At 44.5% G+C, this 27,003-nt stretch overlaps 1 protein-coding gene across 1 annotated transcript; it reads left to right on the forward strand.

Moving 5' to 3' along the window:
• Positions 1-671: 671 nt before the first annotated feature.
• Positions 672-24,775, forward strand: PKD2 (polycystin 2, transient receptor potential cation channel). Its single transcript, XM_056855013.1, has 15 exons — positions 672-906; positions 7,778-7,888; positions 9,180-9,313; positions 9,795-10,045; positions 10,694-10,918; positions 12,343-12,571; positions 13,527-13,697; positions 15,335-15,516; positions 17,858-17,978; positions 18,957-19,055; positions 20,132-20,253; positions 20,659-20,776; positions 21,496-21,656; positions 22,938-23,085; positions 24,536-24,775. The coding sequence occupies exons 1-15, from the start codon at positions 672-674 to the stop codon at positions 24,773-24,775; spliced, it is 2,547 nt and encodes an 848-aa protein (XP_056710991.1).
• The last annotated feature ends 2,228 nt before the right edge of the window (positions 24,776-27,003 follow it).

The raw sequence follows: 27,003 nt of genomic DNA on the forward strand, positions 1-27,003 counted from the left end.
TCCCGCCCCGCCGGGCTGAGGGGGCGGGGAGAAACTTCCGATTTATGTGTGATGTGATGTTATAAAAATTAAAAATATATATATATAAGAAAACTTGGCTGCTGTGGCACTGTGGGCGGGGGGAGAAGGCGGCGACGGCGGTTTTTCCCCGCCCCGCCGGGCTGAGGGGGGGGGGAGAAACTTCCGATTTATGGGTGATGTGATGTTATAAAAATAAAAAATATATATAAAAAAGAAATATATAAAATATATAAAAAAGAAATGTTATAAAATTTAAAAAATATATTTATAAAAGAAAACTTGGCTGCTGTGGCGCTGTGGGGGGGGGGGAGGAGGAGAAGGCGGCGACGGCGGTTTTTTCCCGCCCTGCCGGGCTGAGGGGAGAAACTGCCAAACCGGGGGGGGGGGAGGGGAAAGGAAAGGGGGCGGGCTGAGAAATGGCGGCCGGCGACCGTCCGGGCCTTCGCCCCCCGGGCGGCCTGGAGCAGCTGGAGCTGGGGCGGCTCGGCGACCCGTTGCCGGGGGGCGGCGGCGGCGGCTCTTCTCGCTCCCCGTCGCCGCCGCTGTCGTCGTGCTCGAGGCAGGCCTGGAGCCGGGACAACGCGGGCTTCGAGCCTGAGGAGGAAGGGGCGGCCGGGGCGGGCCGGGCGGCGGTTGGGCCGGTGCTGCAGATGGACGTGGAGTGGGGCGGCGGCGGGGCGGCCTCGCCTTCCTCAGGGGGCCGCGGGCCGCGGGGCGAGAGCGGCCGGCGGCGGGGAGGAGAGGACGAAGAGGACTTGGGAGAGGAGGGCGAGCGGCCCTGCCCCGCAGGCGGAGGGGAGGCCCCGCATCTCCCCCCCGACCAGGCCGCCGGGCCCCCGCCGCACCGCGTCGCCTGGGCCCAGGGGCTGGCGCGGCGCCTCCGAGGTGAGAGGCCGCCTGGGGGTGGGGGGGCGCCTGCATTTGCGCATGCGCTTGGGCTTGCCGCTCTCTAGGCCAGGGGTTCCCTAAGGGGGCAGGACCACCCCCGGGGATGGGACGGGGGGTGGGGGGTGGGATTACCTGGGTGTGTTCAGTGCCTTCAAGTCGCTTCCGACACATGGCGACCCTTTGAATCAGTGTCCTCCAAAATCTCCTATCTTTGACAGCCTTGCTCAGGTCTTGCATATTGAGGGCCATGGCTTCATAGTCATTACCCTGTAAATGAACGTCCTCCAGAATGTCCTGTCTTTGACAGCCTTGCTCAGATCTTGCAAATTGAGGGCCGTGGCTTCATAGTCATTACCCTATGAATTAAAGTCCTTCAAAATGTCCTATCTTCGACAGCCTTGCTCAGGTCTTGCATATTGAGGGCCGTGGCTTCGTAGTCATAACCCTATGAATGAATGTCCTCCAAAATGTCCTGTCTTTGACAGCCTTGCTCAGGTCTTGCAAATTGAGGGCCGTGGCTTCATAGTCTATGAATGAAAGTCCTCCAAAATGTCCTATCTTCGACAGCCTTGCTCAGGTCTTGCATATTGAGGGCCGTGGCTTCATAGTCATTACCTTATGTATGAATGTCCTCCAAAATGTCCTATCTTTGACAGCCTTGCTCAGATCTTGCATATTGAGGGCCGTGGCTTCATAGTCATTACCCTATGAATCAGTGTCCTCCAAAATGTCCTATCTTTGACAGCCTTGCTCAGATCTTGCAAATTGAGGGCCGTGGCTTCCTAAGCAGATGAGCAGATTCCCACCCCACACACAGACAACGCTCACACTCTTTCATATATATCATCACTTCTAGCTGTAAAGGTCTCCAGATCAAGCTGCTGGGAAATTTTGAGTAGAAAGAGTCCCAGTAACACCTCAAAGACTTAACAAAATTTCATGAGCCACAGCTCACTTCTTCAGAAATTCTGGCATAAATATTGTTAAGTCTTTAAGGTGTTACTGGGCTCTTGCTCTTTTCTACTGCTAGTGACAGACTAACACAGCTACCCATTGTGGAAAATTTTGAGTTCGCAGTATTTAGATTAGAATATGCATGTGTGTGTGTGTGTACAGATTGTTGGAAAATGCGAAGGGGCTATGGCTCAGTGGTAGAGCATCTGCTTGGCATGCAGAAGATCCCAGGTTCAATCCCCGACATCTACAGTTAAAGGGACTAGGCAAGTAGGTGATATGAAAGACCTCTGCCTGAGACCCTGGAGAGCCACTGCCAGTCTGAGTAGACAATACTGACTTTGATGGACCGAGGGTCTGGTTCAGCATAAGACAGCTTCATATGTTCATTACCAAGGATTTTGGCATGGGGATGAGATCAAACCATGTGGTGCAGAAAAGAGCAACCAAAATGATTAGGGGAGTAGAGCAACTGTCCTATGGGAGCGGTTAAGACACTTAGGGCTGTTTAGCTTGGAAAGAAGGCGGCTAAGGGGAGACATGATAGAGGTCTATAAAATTATGCATGGTTTGGAGAGAGTGGACAGGGAGAGGTTTTTCTCCCTCTCCCATAATACTAGAACATAAAGTCATCTGTTGAAGCTAGAGGGTGACAGATTCAAAACAGATAAAAGGAAGTATTTTTTCACACAACACACAGTTAAATTGTGGAACTCTCTGCCCCAGGATGTGGTGATGGCTGCCAACTTGGAAGGCTTTAAGAGGGGAGTGGACATATTCATGGAGGAAAGGGGTATTCATGGCTATTAGTTAAAATGGATACTAGTCATGCTGCGTACCTATTCTCTGTAGTGTCAGAGGAGCATGCCTATTATCTTAGGTGCTGTGGAACACAGGCAGGATGGTGATGCAGTCAGTCATCTTGTTTGTGGGCTTCCTAGAGGCCCCTGGTCGGCCACTGTGTGAACAGACTGCTGGACTGGATGGGCCTTGGTCTGATCCAGCAGGGCCTTTCTTATGTTCTTATGGTGTAAGAACATACAGCATAGGTGTCAAACATAAGGCCCGAGGGACGGATCCAGCCCCTTGAGAGTTCTTATCCGGTCAGCCAAGGCAGCTATCCCTCCCACTCTCAATCTGGGCTGGCGAGGCATGACCCGATCTGACCAAATGACATTTATATCATATCTGGCCCTCATAACGATTGGGTTCGACACCTCTGGGTTAGAGTGTTGGACTAGGATCTGAGAGACTCGGGTTCTAATCCCCACACTGCCATGGAAGCTGGCTGGGTGGTCTTGGGCCAGTCACATGCTCTCAGCCTAACTTTCCTCATAGGAAAGGATAAAATGGAGGAGAAGGATGTAATCTGCTTTGGGTCCCCGTGGGGGAGAAGGCGGGGTATAAAGGAAGTAAATAAATAAATCCCAATATAATGTCATCACATGAACACATGAAGCTGCCTTCTATTGAATCAGACCCTTGCTCCATCAAAGTCAGTATTGTCTACTCAGACCGGCAGCGGCTCTCCAGGATCTCAGGCAGGGGTCTTTCACGTCACCTACTTGCCTAGTCCCTTTAACTGGAGATGCCAGGCATTGAACCTGGGACCTTCTGCATGCCAAGCAGATGCTCTACAAACTGAGCCACGGCCCCTCCCTATATTTGGTAACATATTTGACCATGAGGTAAGATATTTGACCATGTCTGAAATGAAGGGTTGTCCTTCATTTGCAGATTAGTTAGAAGAAAGGAATATATATTAGTCTAGGTATGGGGGAGAGGAAAATTGGCTCTGCTTCTCTCAAGTTTTTTTTTTAAATCAGCTGCATCAGCCCCAGGGGTATATGATGGTTCTCAGAGGTCCCTTAGAATGGGACATGAAAGGTTAGTGGAAGACGACCCTCGTTGCTAGCCCACAACTGCATAGCCATAAACTGAGATGATAAAGTTGGTCCAGACTGCCAAAACAAATCAGTATCCACGTTAGGACCAACCTGGCATCAAAGGGGTGGTGTGCTGGCCCATTGGTACTGAGCCCAGGGATGCTGGTAATCTCATTTTCTCTCCCCCCGCCTTTATTTCATAACATCCATCCCGATGAATTTCTGGAGAACACAAAAAATCTTGCACACCATTTGTGTCACTTTTGTTGGTCCTAATCATAGTGGATTGCCGTTCAGTTTTGGATGTTAAATGAGATGGCCTATTTGGGATTGGACACTTATTTTCTTGATTTAGAGAGATCCACTTTGATAGTTTCAGAATACCCTTCCTTTTGAAAGCCTGAGTGGTTAAGCAAGGCTTTTTCTCATCTGTCTGCAATTGATGGTGGGGGTGGGTGGGGAGGAAGATATGGAATAAAATGCTTTCAAAATGGCTCAATAATTTTAGCTAGTGTCTCAGTTGTCCTTTGCTGCTATAGGCTATCATGAAGATTCCCACCAGCTCAGCATTAACCCTTGGCTACTTAAACCTGAAAAGAAACTACTGGTGCTGTGTACCTTTAGAAGTCTGCTCTCCAGAGGTTTAATAAGCTGTATAGAGCCAGTATGGCATAGTGGCTAAGAGCGGTGGACTCTTATCTGGAGAACCAGGTTCAATCCCCCACTGATCCACATGAAGCCTGCTGGGTGACCTTGGGCCAGTAACAGTTCTCTCAGAAATCTCTCAGCCCACCTGGAGGCAGGCAATGACAAACCATCTCTGAACATCTCTTGCCTTGAAAACTCTACGGGGTCACCTTAAGGCAGCTGAGGCTTGACGGCACTTTCCACCACCAGAACCTTACAGACCAACAAGATTTTCAGGGTATGAGCTTTTGAGGCTCAAAGTCCCTTTTGTCAGATAGCAACCATCTCTTTCCTTGAAAACCCTTCAGGGTTGCCATAAGTCAGCTGTGACAACAGCACACGTGTGTGTGTGTGTTAAGTGCCGTCTGGTCACTTCCAGCTCATGGCTACCCTATGAATCAGTGTCCTCCAAAACATCCTATCGTTAATAGCCTTGCTCAGGTCTTGCAAACTGAGGACCGTGGCTTCCTTTATTGAGTCAATCCTCATCATGTTGGGTCTTCCTCTTTTCTGCTGCCTTCAACTTTTCTTAGCATTACTGTCTTTTCCAGTGACTCTTGTCTTCTCATAATGTGACCAAAGTACGAAAGCCTCCGTTTAGTTATTTTAGCTTCTAGGTACAGTTCACGATAACACACACACACACACACATAAAGCCAAACCATATAGGCAACCTTTGACAATTTGTGAATAATAAAATTTTCCTGATTTGAAATATGTGTCTAAAATATATGTATGCAGCAGTCGAGGAAACTTCTTTGTGTTGTTGCATTTTTAGGTTGTGTTTTTTTTATTTGTAAGCTGCTTTGAGTTCTGATTTACAAGAAAAAAGTGGGATAAAACTATTTTAAATTTTAAAAATTAAAAAATTGTGTGAAAAGTTAAGCTCTAGTGGTTGTCCCCCAAGCTTCCCTTAGTGTCACAGCACTAATAACTATAAATCCCCCCTCCTGCTAGAACTCATTTTCATATTTAGGTGCAAGAGTGTAAATTACAAGCTGCAGTGTCTCAGAATCTAACAGGGCCATCCTAGCCAGAAGTACACCGTTCTAGCTGCTTTGCCTTCAGTGGACTTAAAGGTTGTAACTCTGTTTAGGGTAGCATTGTAAATCTGGTTTCCTTGTGGTTTGAAGAGTTTGGTATCTTTATTTACTGTTTGTAGCCAGATGGAATTCTGTGTGTTGTAAGGGTGGCTTCTCGTGTTCAAATTAGGCGTTCTTTTTTTCTGTTCTTTTCTCTTTTTTATGTCTGGTTCTCTCCACCTAGTGAAAGGGAATCATACGGCTATTTTTAGTAGCATACCATTGCCTTTGCATAATGTCAAACTGATTTTCTGTTTGCTCCCGTAGCTAAGAAACTGCTGCGGTAGAATTTTTGTACTTTTAAAAGTGCCTGCTGGTGGAAAAAATAGTAGTAGCCAAATGCACGAACTGGCAGGCTCTCTGTACGCAACAGATCAACACATGGAGGTTGAGGGCAAGTCCCAGCCCACTGCACCAGGCATGCATTAAATAGTTTGAAAAAAGCTTTTGCTTCTGGCTAAAAGTTCGATTTGGCCGCAAATATTGCTAAATTTCTTCTTTGTGGTCCACTTTGATTTTTTAAAACTTTCCATTGCTGCTACTACGCTAAGCTCAAAATTGCAGTTTAAAATCGGCCAACATTTTGTATGAGTTTCAAAAATGTATGGAAGATCCGACAGGAGTATTGAAATAGGAGCTCGAGGCACCTGTTCACATAGTTGGGGGCAGGGTTTTTAAAACTGGTGTTAATCAGTGACAAGTAATAATGTACTTTATAGAGGAGACTGGACTAAACATGTTTGGGTCTAGCTGGGTTTTTAAAAAAATTAAACCATTGGGGGGTTCTCATTGTTTTCTGCACATCTGTGTGGAGGGTTTCCCTTAAGCTCGTAGAAGCATCTGTGTGACTGTGTTGGGCAGAACCTTTTTTTCATGTACGTGGTAGGACCAAGTTGGGAACTAGATATAAGGAGAACGTGTGAGGACTTATGAAGGAGGGGAAATTGCATTCCTTGCTAGCATCTGCTTCCTTCTCTCTTTTACTCTACCTAATCACTTGGATTTCCCCTTCTCTCCCTGCTCACTCACGGTTTTTCCCCTCCCTTCAGAACACTCCAAAATGCCTTTTTTCCTGTCGTCTGTGCTTCCTCTGCCTTCTCCATTGCCCCATTCTTCCCCAACCTGCCCAATCAGCCAGTTTGTTCCCCCATCCCTTGGCCAACCCAACCATTTTAAGATTTTTCTGCAGACTTGGGGGGTTATCTTAGCTACTACATACTATAGCACTGGGGGCCCTCTCGCAGATTTTTTGATCTTCACTGGCAGGCCATCCATTGCTGTTAACAGATGCGATGGATAATTAGATTTGATGACTATGTAGGAACAATGAATGCTGCAGCTTATATGTTGAATTAAAACCACGCAACTGAAATTATAAAATGCTAATCAGCACTACACTGTATGCATTAATAAAGAATCAAAATACATTACATATATCAAAGGGAAGTCCCTAGACAAAATGTGCAAACTGTAATATGTATTTTTGTACACGTTTTTGGTTATTTAAAAAACTATATGTACCCATACAATATAAAGGTAAAGGTCCCCTGTGCAAGCACCGGGTCATTCCTGACCTATGGGGTGTCGTCACATCCTGACGTTTGTTTGCGGGGTGGTTTGCCAGTGCCTTCCCCAGTCATCTTCCCTTTACCCCCAGCAAGCTGGGTACTCATTTCACCAACCTCGGAAGAATGGAAGGCTGAATCAACCTTGAGCCGGCTACCTGAAACCGGCCGGGATCGAACTCAGGTCGTGAGCAGAGCTTTTGACTGCAGTACTGCAGCTTTAACACTCTGCACCACGGGGCTCCTTCCCATACAATATAGCTGATTACAATAATACACCAATACGCAGAGGCTGAATGGATTTTCGGACTCAAATCCTGTATGCCTCATGGGCTGGATTTCAATCTGGATTTGACCTATTTTTAATGAATTTACTATGTTCTTATAAAATATAAGAATGATGATATACACTTAGGATTTAATACAATATGAACAAGGTAGATTCATGTCGAGAAGCTCCTTAGAGACCAACAAGAACTTTTGGGGCATGCACTTTCAAGAGTGAAAGCTCCCTCAGTCAGATACCGAAAGGGAGCTGATTTGCATTTTGTAATTTGTGATTTCAAACACTGCGTTTGTCTTGTTTTTTAAAAAATTAAAACAATTTACACGCTTGCATGGATTAAACAGTCAAAGTTAAACATGGCCAATATATGGCATTTCATATTGCTTCCTTTGAATGCTCTTTTTGAAGGTCTGTGGGGTACGAGACTAACAGAAGAAAACACAAGCAGAGAGAAATACCTAAAAAGTGTTTTACGAGAATTAATCACATATTTGCTTTTTCTTCTGGTCCTGTGCATCTGTAAGTATTCCTTTTGCTAATATTTTAGTGTGCCAGTTAGCTATGATACGGTTCTGGAGTGGGGTTTAAAGAAGCTTTCCTTTTTCACGGCTAATATTGTTATTTCTAAACTTGCGATGCCAATACTCATAAAAATATGTTAGTGAAATATAATGGACACCTAGCTCCTCTGATTGAGAGGGGCCATTGCTCAGAGGGAGAGTACCTGCTGAGCATTTCCAGATTGAAGCCATTGCATCTCCAGTTAAAGCAGGGATGGGGAACCTTTTTTCCGCCAAAGGCCATTTCGATATTTATAACATCATTTGCAGGCCATACAAAATTATCAACTTAAAAATTAGCCGATCCATGGCCCAGGTAGGAAAGGGTTAACACAGTTTCTTGGGCGGTCCTAGCAGCTCCATAGCTCATGACTCTTCTGCAAGGGGGGGAAAAGGTTCCTTTTCTCAACAAAACAAACACACGTCTGCCTTGAGTAGAGGCTATTCCTGTCCGTGGGAGGGGGCGGATCACCAGTCTTAGATCCTTCTGAGCTAGAGTTCTGCCAGTACCCACGAAGGGCCAGACCAAATGATTTCGTGGGCCTTAAATGGTCCCCGGGCCTGACATTCCCCACCCCTGAGTTAAAGGATATCAGGTAACACACGCTGGGAACAGTCTTCTCTGCCTGAGATCCTGGAGAGTTGCTGCCAGGCAGTGAAGAGCTAGATGGTCTGCTTCGTATGTTCAGTGTGTTCTATGTTCGTAGGTCTCAGTACGGTTCTCCGTTTTTGATAGTGCTGAAAAACAATGGCACCCTTGCAAGCATATATTGATAATCTTCGAGTATCTTTTATGGTTTAATGCAAAGAGAACCTTGAAGTCTGATTTTTAAAAAATCAATTGCAGGTGGTTAATTCAGTTTTGCAAAACTAATGCTAGCACAATAAAATATTTCAGTTAGATGAAATGATGAGAGGTCCATGATCAGGTCTGTATTTTTAAAACTTTTATTTATTTACAAAATGTATATCCCATCTTTCTGCCCAGTCTGGGAGGTCTGAAATAGGGTTGCTTTGGACCGCCACCCCATCTCAGATGAGATTCCTCCTACCCCTTTGAAGTCCAGACTGATCCAGGAAACATTTAATTCCCATGATTGTTTTCATTGTCTGACATTGGCTCTTGGCTGCTGTGTTATGCTGCTAGTAAAATATTTTTTTGTAATGTCTGTGTGTCATGTATGAGGTGTAGGATTTGTTGTTGTTTTGAACAAGCTAAATATTTTTGTCTTCCGAACTAATTCTTGCAGTGTCTTATGGAATGGTGAGTTCTAATACGTATTACTACACAAGGGTGATGTCTCAGCTCTTTCTAGAAACGCCAGTATCAAAAATGGAGAAGACAAACTTCAAAACTATGTCCACAATGGAAGACTTCTGGAAGGTATAAACCAGAAATTTTGACCCTTGGACAGTAGTATTCTCCATTAATATATTCAGTACATGCGTTTAGCCTTAAAATAATTTAAGGCTATAACCCTGAAAATATTTGTACTTGAGTTGGCATGGCTTTCTGTAGGCCTTAATTCTGCCTTTCAGTAAAGTAATTACTAGCCCATGTAGGAAGTAATTATGTCAGTAAAGTAATTATTTCCTACATCAGTTGCATGTAGGAAATAGTGGCCTTTTATGCATGGCTGTTTCACTCACAGTCACCCCTCGTGACTTTGGGTTTTTGTTTTGATTGTGCATGCAGTTTTAGACCGACCGAGGTCACCTCGCTTTTCCCCTGTGTTTCCCCGAGTTTTGCCGGCGTTTTCAAATTTGAGATAAAACAAGTGTCTGAAAGGCCAATGAAAGTCTATTGTTTTTTAAAAAAAATAATCAACAGCGGTTAATTTCTTTAAAACCGTTTTCTGTCTCAGTTCACTGAGGGCCCTTTGCTAGATGGGCTTTATTGGGAAGTGTGGTACAACAATAAGACAGTGGCAGAAAACAGAAGTTTCATCTACTACGAGAACCTGCTTCTGGGAGTGCCTCGCATCAGACAGCTGAAAGTGAGGAATGGCTCGTGTTCAATACCTGAAGATTTGAAGGATGAAATTAAGGAGTGTTATGATATGTACTCTGTGGGTAATGAGGACACTGCTCCGTTTGGCCTCCGCAATGGAACTGCGTAGGTATCTTCCCAGCATTCATGTAGCCAGTATCAACTTACCGTTGTTCTGAGAAATATTTACTCTTATCCTGATGAATTCTAGCTTGAGAATTACAGTCTGTGTATTATGTGTGCTAGTCTCTGTGGAAAAGTATTCTGTTTCATTTGACATCATTTGAGAGAGCCAACGTGGTGTAGTGGTTAAGAACAGTGGACTCTAATCTGAAGAACTGGGTTTGATTCTCCACCACTCCACATGAGCGATGGACTCTAATCTGGTGAACCGGGTTGGTTTCCCCACTCCTACATATGAAGCCTGCTGGGTGACCTTGGGCTAGTCACAGTTCTCTGCGAACTCTGTCCATCCCACCTACCTCACAAGGTGTCTGTTCTGGGGAGAGGAAGGGAAGGTGATTATAAGCCGTTTTGAGACTCCTTAAAGACAGAGAAAAAGCGGCGTATAAAAACCAACTCTTCTTCATCATCTCTAAACCACTTATTTTTCATTCTGTGCCTGTATGATCCTGAAGATAATCTCGCTCAGGTAATTCAGATATGTGCATGCCTCTTCTTAAAGACCTTTAGGAATTGTTTGCTTGAGAGGGCCTTCATATACAGCAGCTGTATTCCCCAGTGGTAGCACTGACACGCCTTTTGTATTTTCAGCTGGACTTACACCAGTGAAAAAGATATGAATGGGAGCAGCTACTGGGGACTGATTGCAACATACAGTGGAGGGGGATATTACCAGGACCTGTCCAGAAGCAGAGAGGAGACATCTCTGTTGCTTGGTGTCCTTAAGAATAACCTGTGGCTTGATAGGGGCACAAGAGCAACATTTATCGATTTTTCAGTGTACAATGCAAATATCAATCTCTTCTGTATTGTAAGGTATGTTCCAAATTTTTCAGTCTGAATACTGTGTTGACATACATTTGCGTAAGTGTACAAGTACTGCAGCCTAATCCTGTGCACATTAACTTGTAAATAAGTCACACTGAATTCAGTGGGGCTTTTTTTCAAAAAAGAATGCACACCCTTTTAACCTTATGGTGCAGTCCTAAGCAGAGTTCCTCCCTTTTCAGTTCATTGAAGTCAAGGCTTAGAAGGGTGTAACTCTATATGGGATTGTGCTGTTGATGTTACAGAGGCGGTGTTGTATCATAGCTAGAGTGTTGGAATCAGACCAGGGAGACTTGGCTAGAGATGTAAAATTTCCAGAAATCTTGACGCCATAGAGAAAAGCTGCTGTTTTTTGTTTTTGTTTTCCATTTTGTTGTTGTTGTTGTTTTTCTATTTAAAATTTGTTTAGCTTTATCATATCTTACATGTTTTGGTGGTGGTGGGGTGTGTAGAAAGTTTTGGTAAAATTGAAATATATGCCATCCTGACTTTCCTATCAAACCTAAACTTGTTTTACTGATTGGACAACACAAAATGTATCATTTATAACTTGGTTAACATAGAAAATGTTACTGTTCAGTATATATATGGAATTTGAAACTATGAACACCTTCATTTTCCATAAGAAAATTTGCAGATATACCCACAAGAGTTGCCGACGGCTGCACCCTATATTACCATAGCACATGGCTCTTAATTTTTGCCATCCAAGAGAGAAGAAAAAATAAAAGTTGAAGGTAGAAAACAAATTCTGTAACAAACAAAAGAGATAGTTTTATTTGGGCAGAAACACTTTCATACAGTCTTAGTAGGCAGGAAATTGCTAGGGGTTCCGCAAGAAACAGTGATGAATAGGCTAATCATATGTAATCATATGTAGGGGTTCCCTGAGACATGAATATTATTTCAAGGGTTTCTCAAGCTGGTCTAGGACCTACTTGGTTCTGTGGAATAGTCCTTTATAAGGAGTTATAGGGAGCCAGCGTGGTGTAGTGGTTAAGAGAGGTGATTTGGAGCGGTGGACTCTGATCTGGATAACCGGGTTTGATTCCCCACTCCTCCACATGAGCTGCGGACGCTAATCTGGTAAACTGTGTTGGTAAACTGGTAAACTCCACATGAAGCCACCTGGCTGACCTTGGGCTAGTCACAGATCTCTCAGCCCCACCTACCTCACAGGGTGTCTGTTGTGGGGAGGGGAAGGGAAGATTAAGCTGGTTTGAGTCTCCCTTAAGTGGTAGAGAAAGCCAACATATAAAAACCAACTCTTGTTCTTCTTCTTATGAAAGCATGACCACCATGGAAAATGTCAGGACTTCTGTAGATGTTCTTGCTGGTAACATTTGAATGACCTTATAACACACTTTCAAATCCTTCTATTTAACGGTATGCATTCATTTTTTGAAATGCAGGTTATTGGCGGAGTTCCCGCCGACAGGAGGCGTGCTTACCTCTTGGCAATTCCAGCCAGTGAAGTTGATTCATTACATTTCCACTTTCGATTTCTTCCTGGCTGCCTGCGAAATTGTATTTTGTCTCTTCATCCTTTATTATGTGGTGGAAGAAGTCCTGGAAATTCACATTCACAGACTGTATTATTTTAGGAGCCTCTGGAACTGCCTTGATGTTCTCATCATTGTGGTGAGTGAAATCTAATGACTGTGAGCTCTTCACGGCCTCCTTTTGAGGAGCATCTTTAAACTTAGAGCTTTGCAAAGACAGAATTGTGAGTTCTGTAATAGTAGTTCTTAATGGGTGTGTACATGAGGTCCACTTGTGCCGGCTGAATAGCTCAGTGGGCACCATTTTTTTCCTGTGAGTTGAGTACAAAATGCTCTCTGCTATGGAATAATGTTTATGATTACATGATATAAGGAAACGAGCTTGAATAATTTCTTTAAAGCAGGGGTCCCCAACCTAGTGCAAGTGGGTGCCATGGTGCCCAAGGACATCTTCCCCTAATGCTCGCCAGGTGTTTTTAGAAAGTGGGATGGGTCGAGTGGCGCTTTTGCCCAGCAGGGCTTCTGATTGGCCATGGGAGATTTGGCTGGCTGTGCAAATTTTTTTTAAAGTTGCTTTGGCAGCAGCTGCTACCACCACACAAGGATCTTTACAGTGTGACTGAAGGTAAGCCGCAGCAGACCTTTTCTGCCTGGCTCTGCCTCCTGCAGTAATCATTCCATTTTGTGGCCTTGACTACCACGTTGCGCCAGAATGTCTCAGGATCAAAAAGGTTGGGAACCCCTGCTTTAAAGAAAGGCATATGGCCAAAGTCAGGAGAACCAAAAGAGTGTGGTTCAAGGAGGATGGGCAGGAATGCCTGCAAGAGGTTTTTTTTTCTTCTTCTTACAGCTCTGAAGATATTCTTAAGAATTCTGTCCTTTACATTGTGCTGCCTTGATACTAATAGAGAAATCAAGTCTGGATGGTCAAAACTTATTGATTTTAGAACTACACCATCCTTGTATAGGGAAGTGGAAAACTGACTAAGATGTAGGTTCCTTATTATCTTTTGTGTCAATCTTGGCTGATCTGTGATCATAACAAATAAAGACTAAGATTGATTTATCTTTTTTGGGGGGGGGGGTCCATTCAGCTGTCTGTGGCTGCAATAGGAGTTAACATCTATCGAACATCCACTGTGGACAAGTTACTGAAAACACTGCTAGAGAATCAAAATCGCTTCCCAAATTTTGAGCTGTTAGCATACTGGCAAACAGAGTTCAGCAATATTGCAGCAGTCACCATGTTTTTTGTCTGGATTAAGGTAAGTTGAACATCATCGTGATACTTATAGCTATCGAGGGCATTCAGAACTCCATTTTAACCGGTTTTTTTTTTAAGTTCATGTTGTGACCTTGTAAAAGTAGTTTGGGTTTGGGTTGGATCCATCCAGCTTTTTCAAAGTCTTGGCCAGTTTCCCTCCTTATTACAGCCCCCTTCCCAAATGGCTTGTGTTTATGCAGGTCCCATGATCCCCAGAATAGCATGTTCAGTGATCAGTGGAGAGTCCTTCTTTCCTTCATTTTCAGCAGAAAAGGTGGCTGGATCCAACCTGTTGCATTCTACATTTAGGCTCACATTTTCCTTTCCTTTATCCCTTAGAAGCTCCCTGATCCATTGATCTTGAGCAGCGTAGTTTTAAATCGAATGTTTGAGGGATATAAGGGCTGAGATAAATCTTGCTGATGTAGCCTTGGAATCCCTATCACTTAATTAAAAAGGCATTATATCAGACACAGAGGCATTGGATTTATGTATTAAAAGAGGAGAAATATATCGTGATCTAAGATCCTCATAGAAACGACATTCCAAGAGCACATGAGATAACGAGTCAATAGAGCCAGAAGCACAGGGACAAGTGGCTCACATTTTCATCCATTCAGATGTGGCCCCAAGGCCCCTAACAAAAAAACAAGGTTACGATCCAATAAACGCATATAAGTATGGAATGGTAGGCTTGCGTCCTGACTTCTAGACTCTTCTTGGCATGGCGTAGTCCTCTTGTGCATCACCCAAAGCTCATTTGGAACTTGTCGTATTTTAAGATGGGAAGGGGCCTCTCAGTGAGAGGCTGATTCTAAAATGAGTAGAAGTAATCCTAGTGTTACGGATACCGTGGACTCCCCCAAAAAAACAAATCAGTGGGTTATAGATCAAATCAAGCCTGAACTGACCCTAGAAGCTAAAATGACTAAACTGAGGCTACTGTATTTTGGTTACATTATGGGAAGACAAGACTCACTGGAAAAGACCATCATGCTAGGAAAAGTTGAGGGCAGCAGGAAAAGAGGAAGACCCAGCAAGAGATGGATGGACTCAATAAAGGAAGACACAGCCCTCAGTTTGCAATATCTGAGCAAGGCTGTCAAAGATAGGACATTTTGGAGGACATTGATTCATAAGGTCGCCATGAGTCGGAAGCAACTTGACAGCACTTAACACATACACACAATCCTAGTTTGGATTTTGCCAAACAAGACTAATTATACATTTCACTTCATCGTAAAACTCATTTCTAATACAGTGGATGTAGCTGGTGTTTTGCACTGGGAAGCAATAATTGCCTTGTCAAAGTGTCTGATTTAGAGAATCTTTCCTTTGTAAACACTGTTTGGCTGCCCTGTTTGTTGTGCCTTTCTTGCTCTCTGGCTGTGATTTCCTCTTCAGCTTCCTCCTATCTGCTCAAAGTGTCATCCTAAGCAGAGGTACACAATTCCAAGCCCATTAGAGCATTCGGCTTAGAAGGGTATGACTCTGCTTAGGATGGCACTGTATTCTTATGGTCCCCCTCATAGATCATTACAGTGCAAAGAAATCAGCACTCTTATTTTCCCAGCCAATACTTTCTCTTCCTGCTGAATTACCCATCTCAGGAATCTTTTTTTCCATCATCTTTAACAGCTCTTCAAGTTTATCAGCTTCAACCGGACAATGAACCAATTATCTACCACTATGTCGCGATGTGCCAAAGATGTCCTTGGTTTTGCCATTATGTTTTTCATCATTTTCATAGCCTATGCTCAGCTAGCTTACCTTGTGTTTGGCACCCAAGTCGATGACTTCAGTACCTTCCAGGACAGTGTGTAAGTACCACAATACAATAAAGGCCATCGGTGAATCACTAAACATCCTCACTGAAAACAAACTTGCACCAAATTCGTAGTTTAAAATTTCAACCAATTCAGTAAAGTTCTGGGCGTGGATGGATGTTCAAGTGTTTCATTTACTTGACATATTGCAAGAGTGAGTGAGTGAGTGATAAAGTTTATTGTCAGTGGCCGAAGCCCATCACAATCCACCATACAAAACAATAAAATAACATAAAAATATCATAAAATAACATTAAAATAACTTTAAAACAGTTTGACCCACAAGAAACTAGTATTTAAATACGTTAAGTTCCCTGATTAACAATAGCTTTAGCTCAGATTTTCTTAGCTGCTAAAGCAAAGAGTGACACTTTTTAGAGTGTAGGAAACATCAGGATTGGTGTCTGATAGGAGAAAGAGCAGCTTCTCTGGATCTGGAGAAATATTTAGTCCCTTTAGAATTGCTCCGAGGAATTTAAGTCTGGGCTCTGTATAAAGAGGACAGAATAAGGTGTAATGAGTTAGGTCCTCTGGAGCGGCCCCACAGATACGTAGGCGAGAGGCCCATGGTGTTTGGGAGTAATGTCCAGCTATCCAAGCCATTGGCATGGTTTGAAACCGAAGGGAGGTAAATTATTTTAATGGGTTTCCAAGATGGCGATGAGGAAGGCAGATGCTAATACATGGAGCTCTATCCCAAAAAACATCTAACACTCCCTGCCGTGACTCCATGGGAAGTTTTCTGTCCTCAAGGAGAAAAAGGCCATTCTAATTCATTGTAAGTTGCTGTTTTATGAACTCAGCCTGTTTACAATTGTGTGGGATCCATAGCTGCTGGTGTTATCTCTAAGCCTCTTGTCAAGGTCTCTTGTAATTAGAGGAAGAAAACTTGTTGATATCTGCATCCAGTCGTCATTGCCAGTGCCTAGTAAAATTTATATCTGTTGCTGTCTTCTGAACTGTTTTGATTCAGTCCTTTATTATATTGGAGGCATTTAACAGTGTGAATTCCTCAGATTCCTCAAACTAGGCTTCGTAAAGGCTTCAGCAACTGACAGAGCTTGGCAAAAGTAGTTAGATCCAAAAGCATATCTGTAAGGAGGCAAGTTCAAGATGCTTTCCTCCAGGCTACCATTCATGTGCGCAAAGATTTAAACCGAAGCTAGCTGGAGGTTGCTGACTTGAACCACAAAGCTCTTCCCAGTCCCTTTTCACAATGATGAAAAAACCAGCCACTGATCTTGGGCTTAAGCGTAGCAGCATAACAGGGGAGAAAGTGAGTGGGCAGATTAATATGGCTGAGTCCAGGGAAAGAGCGTACAGGTGCAGAAAGGAGTGAGATAGTGACTCGGTCTGCCAAGGCATTGTGATGTCTGGGAGCTGCCTCCTCATCCCTTAAGATGAAAAAATGTAGCTTAAAAAAAGCAATTGTAGAGTGGTATTTCAGCATTGAAGAAGCATATTGGTGGTAGATTCAGCCAAGTAGTTCATCCCTGTTCATCCCTGAGAGCCAGCGTGGTGTAGTGGTTAAGAACAGCGGTTTGGAGTGGTGGAGTCTGATCTGGAGAACCGGGTTTGATTCCCCCCTCCTCCACATGAGCGGCAGAGGCTAATCTGGTGAACTGGATCCCCCTCCCCTACACACAAAGCCAGCTGGGTGACCCTGGGCTAGTCACACTCTCTCACAGGCTCACGAAAGCTCATACCCTACCAGAAAATATTTTTGTTAGTCTTTAAGGTGCTACTGGACTCTTGCCCTTTTTGACTACTGCAAACAGACTAACACGGCTACCCACTGTGATTTATCTCTCACAGGGTGTCAGTTGTGGGGAGGGGAAGGGAAAGGTGATTGTGAGCCGGTTTGAGTCTCCCTTAAGTGGTAGAGAAAGTCGGCATATAAAAACCAACTCTACTTCTGTATGACTCATCCCTCTTTTCAAAGGAATTCCCTGAGGTGGTCTCACCATTTGGCTATGGCATCTCAGAGCATCCATGTAGTAACCTTTCGCCAGCTTCACCATACCTATCTAAAATTCCGCACATAGTATTTTTCAGTAAATGGTGGGGCTTGGGGAAAAAGATGTCTGAATGCAGCAGTAATCTGAGTTGGTATCATAATTTCAACTTAAAATTTGTCTTAAGGAGAAACTCCTAGGCTCTATAAGAAGTTGTAAAGCAGACCTACTTGCTACGGTTGGCTGCTTCCAGATCCACCTTTGCACAGTGAACAGGGGAGTGTTCTGAATACATGGAGAGCATTGATCACTGCCAGCATTCAAGGAGAATCTCAGTTCTGTAGCAACAATTGGCTTAAACTGTGCTGTTCTTTTTAAAGCTTTGCTCAGTTCCGCATCCTGTTGGGAGATTTTGACTTTACAGAGGTTGAAGAAGCGAACAGAGTTTTGGGACCCGTTTATTTCACCACATTTGTGTTCTTTATGTTCTTCATCCTATTGGTATGTAAACATTTATTTATGGAAGTTTTCAGTTGCTTGTCATTATCATATCACATTTAGTTTCATTTATTTTGAGCCATCGTCTTCCTTGTACCAGGGCCTTAGAAGAGCCTCAGTATCATAATGGATCCATCTACCTGAACGGACTTATAATGTTGGGCTCTCTGGTTTCTCAGTACAACTGGAAATTAAACCTTATCAGCCTTCTCAGACCTTCATCCCACAATCCTTGGGGTACAAACCCTTGGGTTTAGCAGAGGAAGAATTTGTGCAGTTTTTAGAACACATTAATAAGCACTCTAGGATTGTGGGAGACTTCATAGAATCATAGAGTTGGAAGGAACCTCCAGGGTCATCTAGTCCAACCCTTCACAATGCAGGAAATTCACCACTACCTCCCCCACCACACCCCCAGTGACCCCTACTCCATGCCCAGAAGATGGCCAAGATGCCCTCCCTCTCATGATCTGCTTAAGGTCATAGAATCTGACAGATGGCCATCTAACCTCTTCTTGAAAACCTCCAGGGAAGGAGAGCTCACCACCTCCCGAGGAAGCCTGTTCCACTGAGGAACCGCTCTAACTGTTAGAAAATTCTTCCTAATGTCTAGACGGACATTTCCTCCTTTATCCCAGAAAGCTTTAATGCAGCTTGAAATCTGTTAACACACAGCACCACTTAATCCAGTTTAGCCAGTAACACATCCTGTATTCCATTCTAAGATGGTTTCTGTATGGGGAGGCTCTTATGTGGTTTCCCCATTGCTGGTGCTGCGGCCGCAGGGAAAGGGCAGCGGGGTTTCCCCAGAGCAGGTATCCCTGCAGTTCCCCCAGCAGCAGCCACCAAGGTTTGTTTCCCTCCCCGCTGTTCCCTTTCTCCAAAAAAAGCTATAGAAGTTCTAACACACCTTCAGATTTACAGTCAAACATTTTGCCTTTTTTTAAAGCTGCCTTTTGAATTCTTTTGTGTTTTAAACAGAACATGTTTCTGGCCATTATCAACGATACCTACTCAGAAGTCAAATCAGATATGGCACAGCAGAAGGCCGAGATGGAACTGTCTGATCTTATAAAAAAGGTAAAAAAAAACTGTCATATGCTACTTAAGCCAGATAGCACAGTGACCTTATTAGTTCTTCTGTCTTATTATATTCTAAAAAATATTCTTGAGTAAAATCCAGCTCTTCCGTGAGCAAATAACTGTTACGAGGCTGTGCCCCAGCCCCGTACCAGTTATATTCTCTGAGGAATGAAGGTAGCCTTTTGATCTGGGAGGAAGGAAGGTGCCATAGCTCTCCCTGGAATTGCTGCATCCAGAGGTCATGTAGCAGAGGCTGGGAACGTTGCCAGGTAGACTGGCGCACAGTGGCCACCTAGTTCAGTAATGGCTGGATGATTGGAAGGCAAACACACATTTAATATACCTTGTCCCTTCCAGTTCCATGAGATTATTAGAAAATGTAACATTAGCAGACTAAGGTTGTTGCTGACATGCATGCAAATCCCCATGTAGGTTCCCAGCGATAGGTTACCACCAGGTGGATCTGCTATACTTGGCAAGCCATGAGTGTGGCCAGGCTAGGAAGTTGGGATTGCTGCAAGTTGTCAGTCAACAGCATGTTGCCCATGTGTCCACTTTAGCAGTTCCTTTCCTTCCTTTAACCCTTAGAAGCTCCTTGGTCCATTGATCTTGAACAGCATAATTTTAAATCTAACGTTTGAGGAATATAAGGACTGAAATAAATCTTGCCACTGACTACGTAGCCTTGGGATCGCTGTCACTTAATAAAAAAGGCATTATGTCAGGCACAGAGGCATTAGATTTATATATTAAAAGGGGAGAGATATAACGTGATCTAAGTTCCTCATAAAAGCGGCATTCCAAGAGGGCATGAGCTAATGAATCAATAGAGCCGTGTCCACCTTAATATATCTGGTGGACTTTGTGTACCTGCTGCCTTGGATGCGAGTACCTTCTTTTAACTCCTACGAAGTAGCAAGTGTGCTTACATACTGTTTTATTTGATTTATGTTGTTAACCACCTTGAGGGCTGATGGTATTCAGCAAAATGGTGGGATATAAATGCTCTGAAATATATTAACAGCAACATTGAATATCCCTTGAACAGAAACTTTTATTGTTCCCTCTTTAAGGGATACACTAAAGCCATGGTGAAGCTAAAATTGAAAAAGACACCCGTTGATGACATTTCAGAGAGCCTGCGACAAAGTGGAGGCAAATTAAACTTTGATGAACTGCGGCAAGATCTGAAGGGGTGAGTCTGAACAGATTCCTCTCCTTTCCTGTGCACACCAAGTACTCTGCCCACAAGAGGTGCTCGGTGGACCCATTTTAAGAGCGCTGGTGGTGAGTGGGCCACAGAGGATGCTTCAGCATGTTTTGAGATTTCTGTTCTTTGAGACCATACAAGTACCTGTGGCAGTGCCATAACCTTGAGGATACAGGGCATTCCTAAAACTGAAATAGGTGTGGGAGAGGGTGAAGACGCACCGCTCAACAGCCAGCTATGGCCTGGGCATCGTCAAGAGTAACTGGTTTAAAATGAGAGTTCATTCTGTTCTTGGTGTCCTCTCCCATGGTATGTTTTAGGAAATTCTTGTTGATTTATTTGAGGCAATTAGGTGAAAACTAAGGAAGGGTTCTTTGTTATTTTCCTTAGGAAGGGGCACACTGATGCAGAGATTGAAGCCATCTTTACGAAATACGACCAAGACGGGGATCAGGAACTGACAGAGCTGGAGCATCAGCAAATGAGAGATGACTTGGAGAAAGAGAGGGTGAGCTGTGGTTTAGATGTCACCAGCCGAAATAGAAAGAGATTATTTTTGGCTGTATTGGCTGCTATATACACAGAGGGGAGGGGAGGCAGCATGGTGTAGCCCGATCTCGTCAGATTTTGGAAGCTGAGCAGGGTTCACACTTAGGTGGGAGACCACCAAGGAGAACATTGCAGAGGTAGGCGATGGCCAACCCTCTCTGCTTAATCACTTGCCTTGACAGCTCCTTGCTGGGGTCGCCATAAGTCAACTGTTACTTGATGGGACTTTACACCACCGTATCCACAGAGGCTCAAGAAATGTTTGTGGCTGCAGATACTTCTGTGAATCCTGGAAGGCTGTTAAACCCGTGACAACTAACTTTTGTCTTCCGGGTGGTTGTTCTGTCCGAGTCCTGTTTGCTCAGTTTGCATATTTTGTTCCACTGCTCCAGGTTTACATGCTGAACAATACAAATGTTGGCTTCAGACAAGGGGAAGATCTTGCTCAGCTATAAACTCGGTTTCTTATTTTCTGAATAAAGAAGATAAGAATGGTAAAGCACAACGTAGAAAAGTGCTATAGGGAAGGTCAAGGACTAATGTATGCAAAATTCAGTTTACAGTTATCAGAAGTCCTTGGTTGTAATGGGTTTGGGGTGAGAGAGAGCAGAGTTTGTGTGGTTTTGACCTTGTGCCTACACTGGAAACCTAACATTCTTGGTTATTTCCACCAAGGAGGACTTGGAGCTAGACCGAAGCTCTCTGAAACGCCCACTGAGTGGCCGCAGCTTCCCACGAAGCCTGGATGACTCAGAAGAGGATGATGACGACGACAGCGGGCACAGCTCAAGGAGGAGAGGCAGCAGCTCCAGTGGAGTTTCATACGAAGAGTTTCAAGTGTGAGCAGCAGCGGTGGTTGGCTTGTTTCATTCTTTCCCCTTGCCCTCATTATAGTTACGAAACATATCACCTAGGTCAGAGAAGAGCTGACCTCAGTTTTCCGTGAACTGCCTTTTTAAAAAAAATATAAAAATCCCCAAGGTCCACCAGGAGAGCCAGCATGTTATAGTGGTTAAGAGCAGTGGTTTGGAGTGGTGGAGTCTGATCTGGAGAACCAGGTTTGATTCCCCACTCCTCCACATGACCCGTGGAGGCTAATCTGGTGAACCAGATTTGTTTCCCCACTCCTACACACGAAGCCAGCTGGGTGATCTTGGGCAAGTTACACCTCTATTAGAGCTCTCTCAGCCCCACCCACGTCACAGGGTGTCTGTTGTGGGGAGGGGAAGGGAAGGCGATTGTAAGACGGTTTGTTTCTCCCTTAAGTAGTAGAGAAAGTTGGCATATAAAAACCAACTCTTCTTCTTTATATAAAATTTACAAAAGACGAGCTTGTGGCCGGGTCTCTCAGTGGCACCTCATGTGCGCACCAGTGGTAACAAAGGACACGTGATGGGTAGACTTGTGGCTATATACTTGTAGCACTGCTAAGCACTATGGAATGTGTTTGTGCACGCAAATGTGTCAGTAGTGTTCTGTTTGAGTGCCCGTGTGTGTAGTGTTCTATCTTTTCCCCAGGACAAGTATATGTAGTAGATATGCAGGGTCATATATTATTTATGTATTTGTTTGTTTTATTCAGCTTTTACCCTGCACCTTTGCCTGTCAAGCAGGGCTCAGGGTGGCTTCTAACAAATACTATAGCTCTTTAAAAGTATTTAATTAACTTTACAGTCAAAGTCTATGCTTTCTTTGCCAAATAGGTACCCCATTGGGTAGAAATATGTTAAATTTATGTGATGCTTTACCGCATTCAAAACGCTTCATGCATATTATCTTGTCGTAATGCTTATAAGCAACCCCATAAAATAGACCAGTGTTGTCGTCTTCATATTGCAGATTGGGCCTTAGTCTGAGAGGTGCTTGCCTGCATAGTGAGTTTGGGGTAGAGGCAGAGATGAGATCTGAATTCAAAACTCTTGATTCATAGTTCTCTAAGCCCATCACACTATACTAGCTGCTTTCAGTCCTGTCTTCCTTGACTGGCTTCAGCTCTCCCTGGTCTCAGTCAGAGGAGTTCATAGCAAACTTTTTGGTGGAATATTCCAGTGATCAAACCAGGCAAAGTGAATGTTAAAGTGTGTACGTTTTTTGATTATTTTAAAATGTTTTGCTTCCAGGTTGGTGCGACGTGTGGATCGTATGGAGCATTCCATAGGCAGCATCGTTTCCAAGATAGACGCTGTCATTGTGAAGCTGGAAGCAATGGAGAGAGCAAAACTGAAGAGGAGAGACGTCTTGGGGAGGCTGCTTGACGGGATCACGGAGGTAAAAAGGCAAATGAGCCATTGCCGTATGTCTCGTAACATTGCTGCTGGAACGCTGTTTTTGTTATTCTTCAGATGAGTGGATGCTTCAAATTTCCAAAATGTGCTGTTCTTGTTTGCTGCTGCATCTACGTGGAAATTTTTCCCAGCCAGCCCTCGCAATGCCCAGGTCTTCCCATTCCTCTGTTACCCCGATTCTTCCCTCTCCCCCAAGCTCAGCCCTGCTGAAATCTCCATGCAGAAGGCAAAGCAGGGGAAAGAGAAGCTGGGTTTCTCTCACAGCCAGTCACAAAGCGGTGTGAAAAGTGGTGGGGATTCAAGTGCTTCCTGCTTCCTCAGCTATTTCTGAGCAAAAGGGCTTTTTAAAAATGAGGCTTGGATTTCTACCCTCCCTCCCTTCTTTCACACTGTTTCGTTTTTTGTTCTTAAAATGCTTTTTTTATGCGGCAATTGGGTTTGAGGGGGAGGAATCTTCTCTCACAGTGAGCACTGTGAAGTAAGCCAGTTACAAAGCAGCATTTAAAGGGGCAGGACTTGATTTGAGGTTGGAGACGGCTGGTGCAGAGATTCCCAACTGGAAAGTGTGGGTCCAGCCAGCAACAAACCTCAGGTAAAACTCTCATGCATAAATGACCTCAGAATGCCCCCTGGTTGGTGAGGGTCCTCGTGATGTTGTGCTGTTTGCGAGCAGGTGTGGGCCTCCTGGGGATTTTCCCTATGGGGCAGAGCAAAGGAAAGACCTCCTTTACTACAACTTGAAGGGGTAATGGTGGAGTGGCTGTCGGCAGAAGCTCTAAGTGGAAGCTCTGCCTACAACCAGTGGGGCATTCTTCAAAATGGCAGCACAAAGCTTGTCTCCCCCCACCCACAACCCTTTAACAGGCTTTTTTTTAGTTCACAGCAGAGTGATTTGGGTACAATGGCTTAGCTGTGTAGTGGAGAGGGGGAAATTGCCAGGCACTTCTGTACTGATGAGACAGAGGGTGAGGGGGTTAGTGGAGAGGGGGGGAAACAGCAGCAATAAGCATGGGAGAGCCAGTGTGGTGTAGTGGTTAGGAGTGGTGGACTCTAATCTGGCGAACCGGATTTGTTTCCCCACTCTTTCACATAAAGCCAGCTGGGTGACCTTGGGCCAGTCACAGTTCTCTCTGAACTCTCTCAGCCCTACCTACCTCACAAGGTGTCTGCTGTGGAGGGAGGAAGGGAAGGAGATTATAAGCCAGTTTGATTCTCCTTAAAAGGTAGAGAACGTTGGCGTATAAGAAACCAACTGTTCTTCTCTGCCCCTGCTACTTGTTTCTGCAGTGGAGTTAATTTGTGGGGACAGTCAGTAATTAATAGCAGAGTATTTCTTCCTAACTGGAGAACATTTTCATGTTTTACTGCACCGTCACGTTTTTACAAGTTTTGTGGAAATTAACCTCAATCTGGTCAATGATATTTGTGCCTAGGATGAAAGGTTGGGCCACGGCAATGAAATCCACAGAGATCAAATGGAGAGACTCGTCCGAGAAGAACTGGAGCGTTGGGAATCGGACGATGCGGCGTCCCAAGTGAGCCACCGACTGGGGACTCCCCTGGGACTCAATGGTCACTCACGAGCTAGGAATTCCCGGCCGTCCTCCTCACAGTCCGCAGAAGGCGCGGAGGGGGGAGGGGCTGGAAATGGCGGGAGCAACGTTCACGTCTAGAAGCGTTTTCCCGTTGCCTCGAAAACGACGAACCTTTTCTGCAGTTAGTGAATTGGCTTGGTGGCAGGAGGCGGTATATTCAGTACACGGAAAAACTGCTTGACTACTAAGTGCCAGTTCAAGGTATTTGTGGGAATGATCCTCAACAGGCCCAGTCATAGGTGAGTCCCATTTTAGTCACTGGGGCTTACTCCCAGGAAAGTGTCCTTAGGATTGCAGCCTGTGTGACCCTTGACAGCTGCATTGCCCACCTTGTCCTCTTACGGGAGCAAGCGAAGTCCCGGTGGTGGTAGCAGCGCTGCAAGGATTTGGGTCAGAACTGATAGCTGGCAGTGCAGATACCCGAGGCTATCCACGCCTCACAGACTCAGCTTGGACCTGGCCAACGGTGCAAGTCTGGGAGGCAAAGCTACGCCTGTCTCGTCCTTTGATCCTGCTGCCAGCTGGAAGCCAAACAAGAAGAAGAGTTGATTTTTATATGCCGACTTTCTCCATCACTTAAGGGAGAATCAAACCGGCTTACAATCACCTTCCCTTCCCCTCCCCACAACAGATACCCTGTGAGGTAGGTGGGGCTGAAAGAGTGTGACTTGCCCAAGGTCACCCAACTAGCTTCATGTGTGGGAGTGGGGAAACAAATCCAGTCCACCAGATTAGCCTCTGCTTCTCACGTGGAGGAGTGGGGAATCAAATCCGGTTCTCTAGATCAGAGTCCACTTCTCTTAACCACTTCACCACACTGGCCTCTGGCCCCCAGCCACCTTCCAAGACCGTGACCCAACTGGTAAGTTAAAAGGGCCAGTCCACCTGGCTTTCCACAGTGGAACCTGGAAGCATCCCAGGGAAATGTACCTTTTTCCTGGGACACTTTCCTTGCTAATATTAGAGTGCTAAATTGTCCACCCAGCGCGTTTGGAATCTGCCACTGTGATATGTCTTGGTATGCTTTTTTTTAAAAAAAGTTTCACCTTTTTGGTGTTTAATGGACAGCACAAACATTATCTTTAGTTTGCGGTATGTTAATATGAAAATCAAAACGTTTGTATTCCTAATCGTACATGTTTATATTTCTGTAACATGTTGTTACTTAATAACAAGCTTCATCTTGAAGTGCAATAAGCGTTCATGGGTTATCCATGCATATTGACAATGTACCATACTTTTTAGGTATGGCAACTGAAATACTTGTTTTTGTATCCTTTCTATTTTGTATCCTTTGTTTTCTGCAGTGAAATCACCCTGTCTCTTAGCAGTAAAATACAAAATACTTGTTTTAGGAAATTGATTATACAAGTCTTAACGATTGAAGATGTATTGAATTAATAGTGAATACTTCATCACCTAATAAAGATTTTATACTGGATGCAGCAGGTAGTGTTCAGTTTTTTTGGAGGAGAGGAAGGAGGGAGTCTTCTTTAAATTGGACCCAGAATTGGAAGTCATATAATGAGGAAGGGAGCGGCCAGGAGATGACTTTTCTTTTTCTTCAAGGAGAATCCAGTTCATTTCTCAAATTACGGTAAGACAGAGGACTCTTTGCACCAGGAATGAAGTGTATTTTCTCCATAAGAGGGCATCCAAGGTTCCAGAATGCCATCCTGCCTCTTCAGACCATAGGAATTTATAGTGTTGTGGGCCTTGGTTCAGTAGCAATGACAACTTTTTTTCCACCAGTATTTGGGAAGTTACTGAAGGGTACAAATTCCAGTGGTCAGCCGTGTTAGTCTGCTCTTAACCACTACACCACACCGGCTCTCAGTAAAAGGCATACCCAGGAGCAACCAGGGAGGAAGAGCCAGACGTATTCCAAGGCAGGTGGGAATGGGTAACTGGCAGAGCAGAATGAGTGGGTGAAGAGAAAACCTCCTCCTCTTGCTCTATTCTGAGGCTGTATCCTGGGATGCTTGCCCAATTAAAGCAACCCTTGGGGGTGAGACAGTCCCAGACTCAGACACGACCCCAGCAAAACGTAACAGTAACAATTCCCCTTTAGTCAGAAAGTGGTATGGCCAGGACACTGATTCACTGCCTTCTGTGCCGTTTGTGAGAATGAGTCCTCAAATGCACCCATGAAGCTGGTATATTTTGCAGCAAATGTTGCTCCAGTAGAATTTGCCGGAAGTGAATGTGGTATGCTTTAATCAACAAAACACTCGATACTATACAGGTATTACATGTTTACTATAAAAAGTACAGTATAGTGCTGAAATAGGGAATGTTTTCCTTGC

This window comes from Euleptes europaea, chromosome 9 (genome assembly GCF_029931775.1).
Source record: "Euleptes europaea isolate rEulEur1 chromosome 9, rEulEur1.hap1, whole genome shotgun sequence".
Taxonomy (NCBI): Eukaryota; Metazoa; Chordata; class Lepidosauria; order Squamata; family Sphaerodactylidae; genus Euleptes; species Euleptes europaea.

Excerpts from the sequence above, each read along its gene's own strand:
- PKD2 (XM_056855013.1), top strand. The coding sequence starts at position 672 with ATGGACGTGGAGTGGGGCGGCGGCGGGGCGGCCTCGCCTTCCTCAGGG. Across the intron at positions 20,254-20,658 it reads CTGCGGCAAGATCTGAAGGG|GAAGGGGCACACTGATGCAG; the intron begins GTGAGTCTGAAC and ends TATTTTCCTTAG. Across the intron at positions 21,657-22,937 it reads TCATACGAAGAGTTTCAAGT|GTTGGTGCGACGTGTGGATC; the intron begins GTGAGCAGCAGC and ends TTTTGCTTCCAG.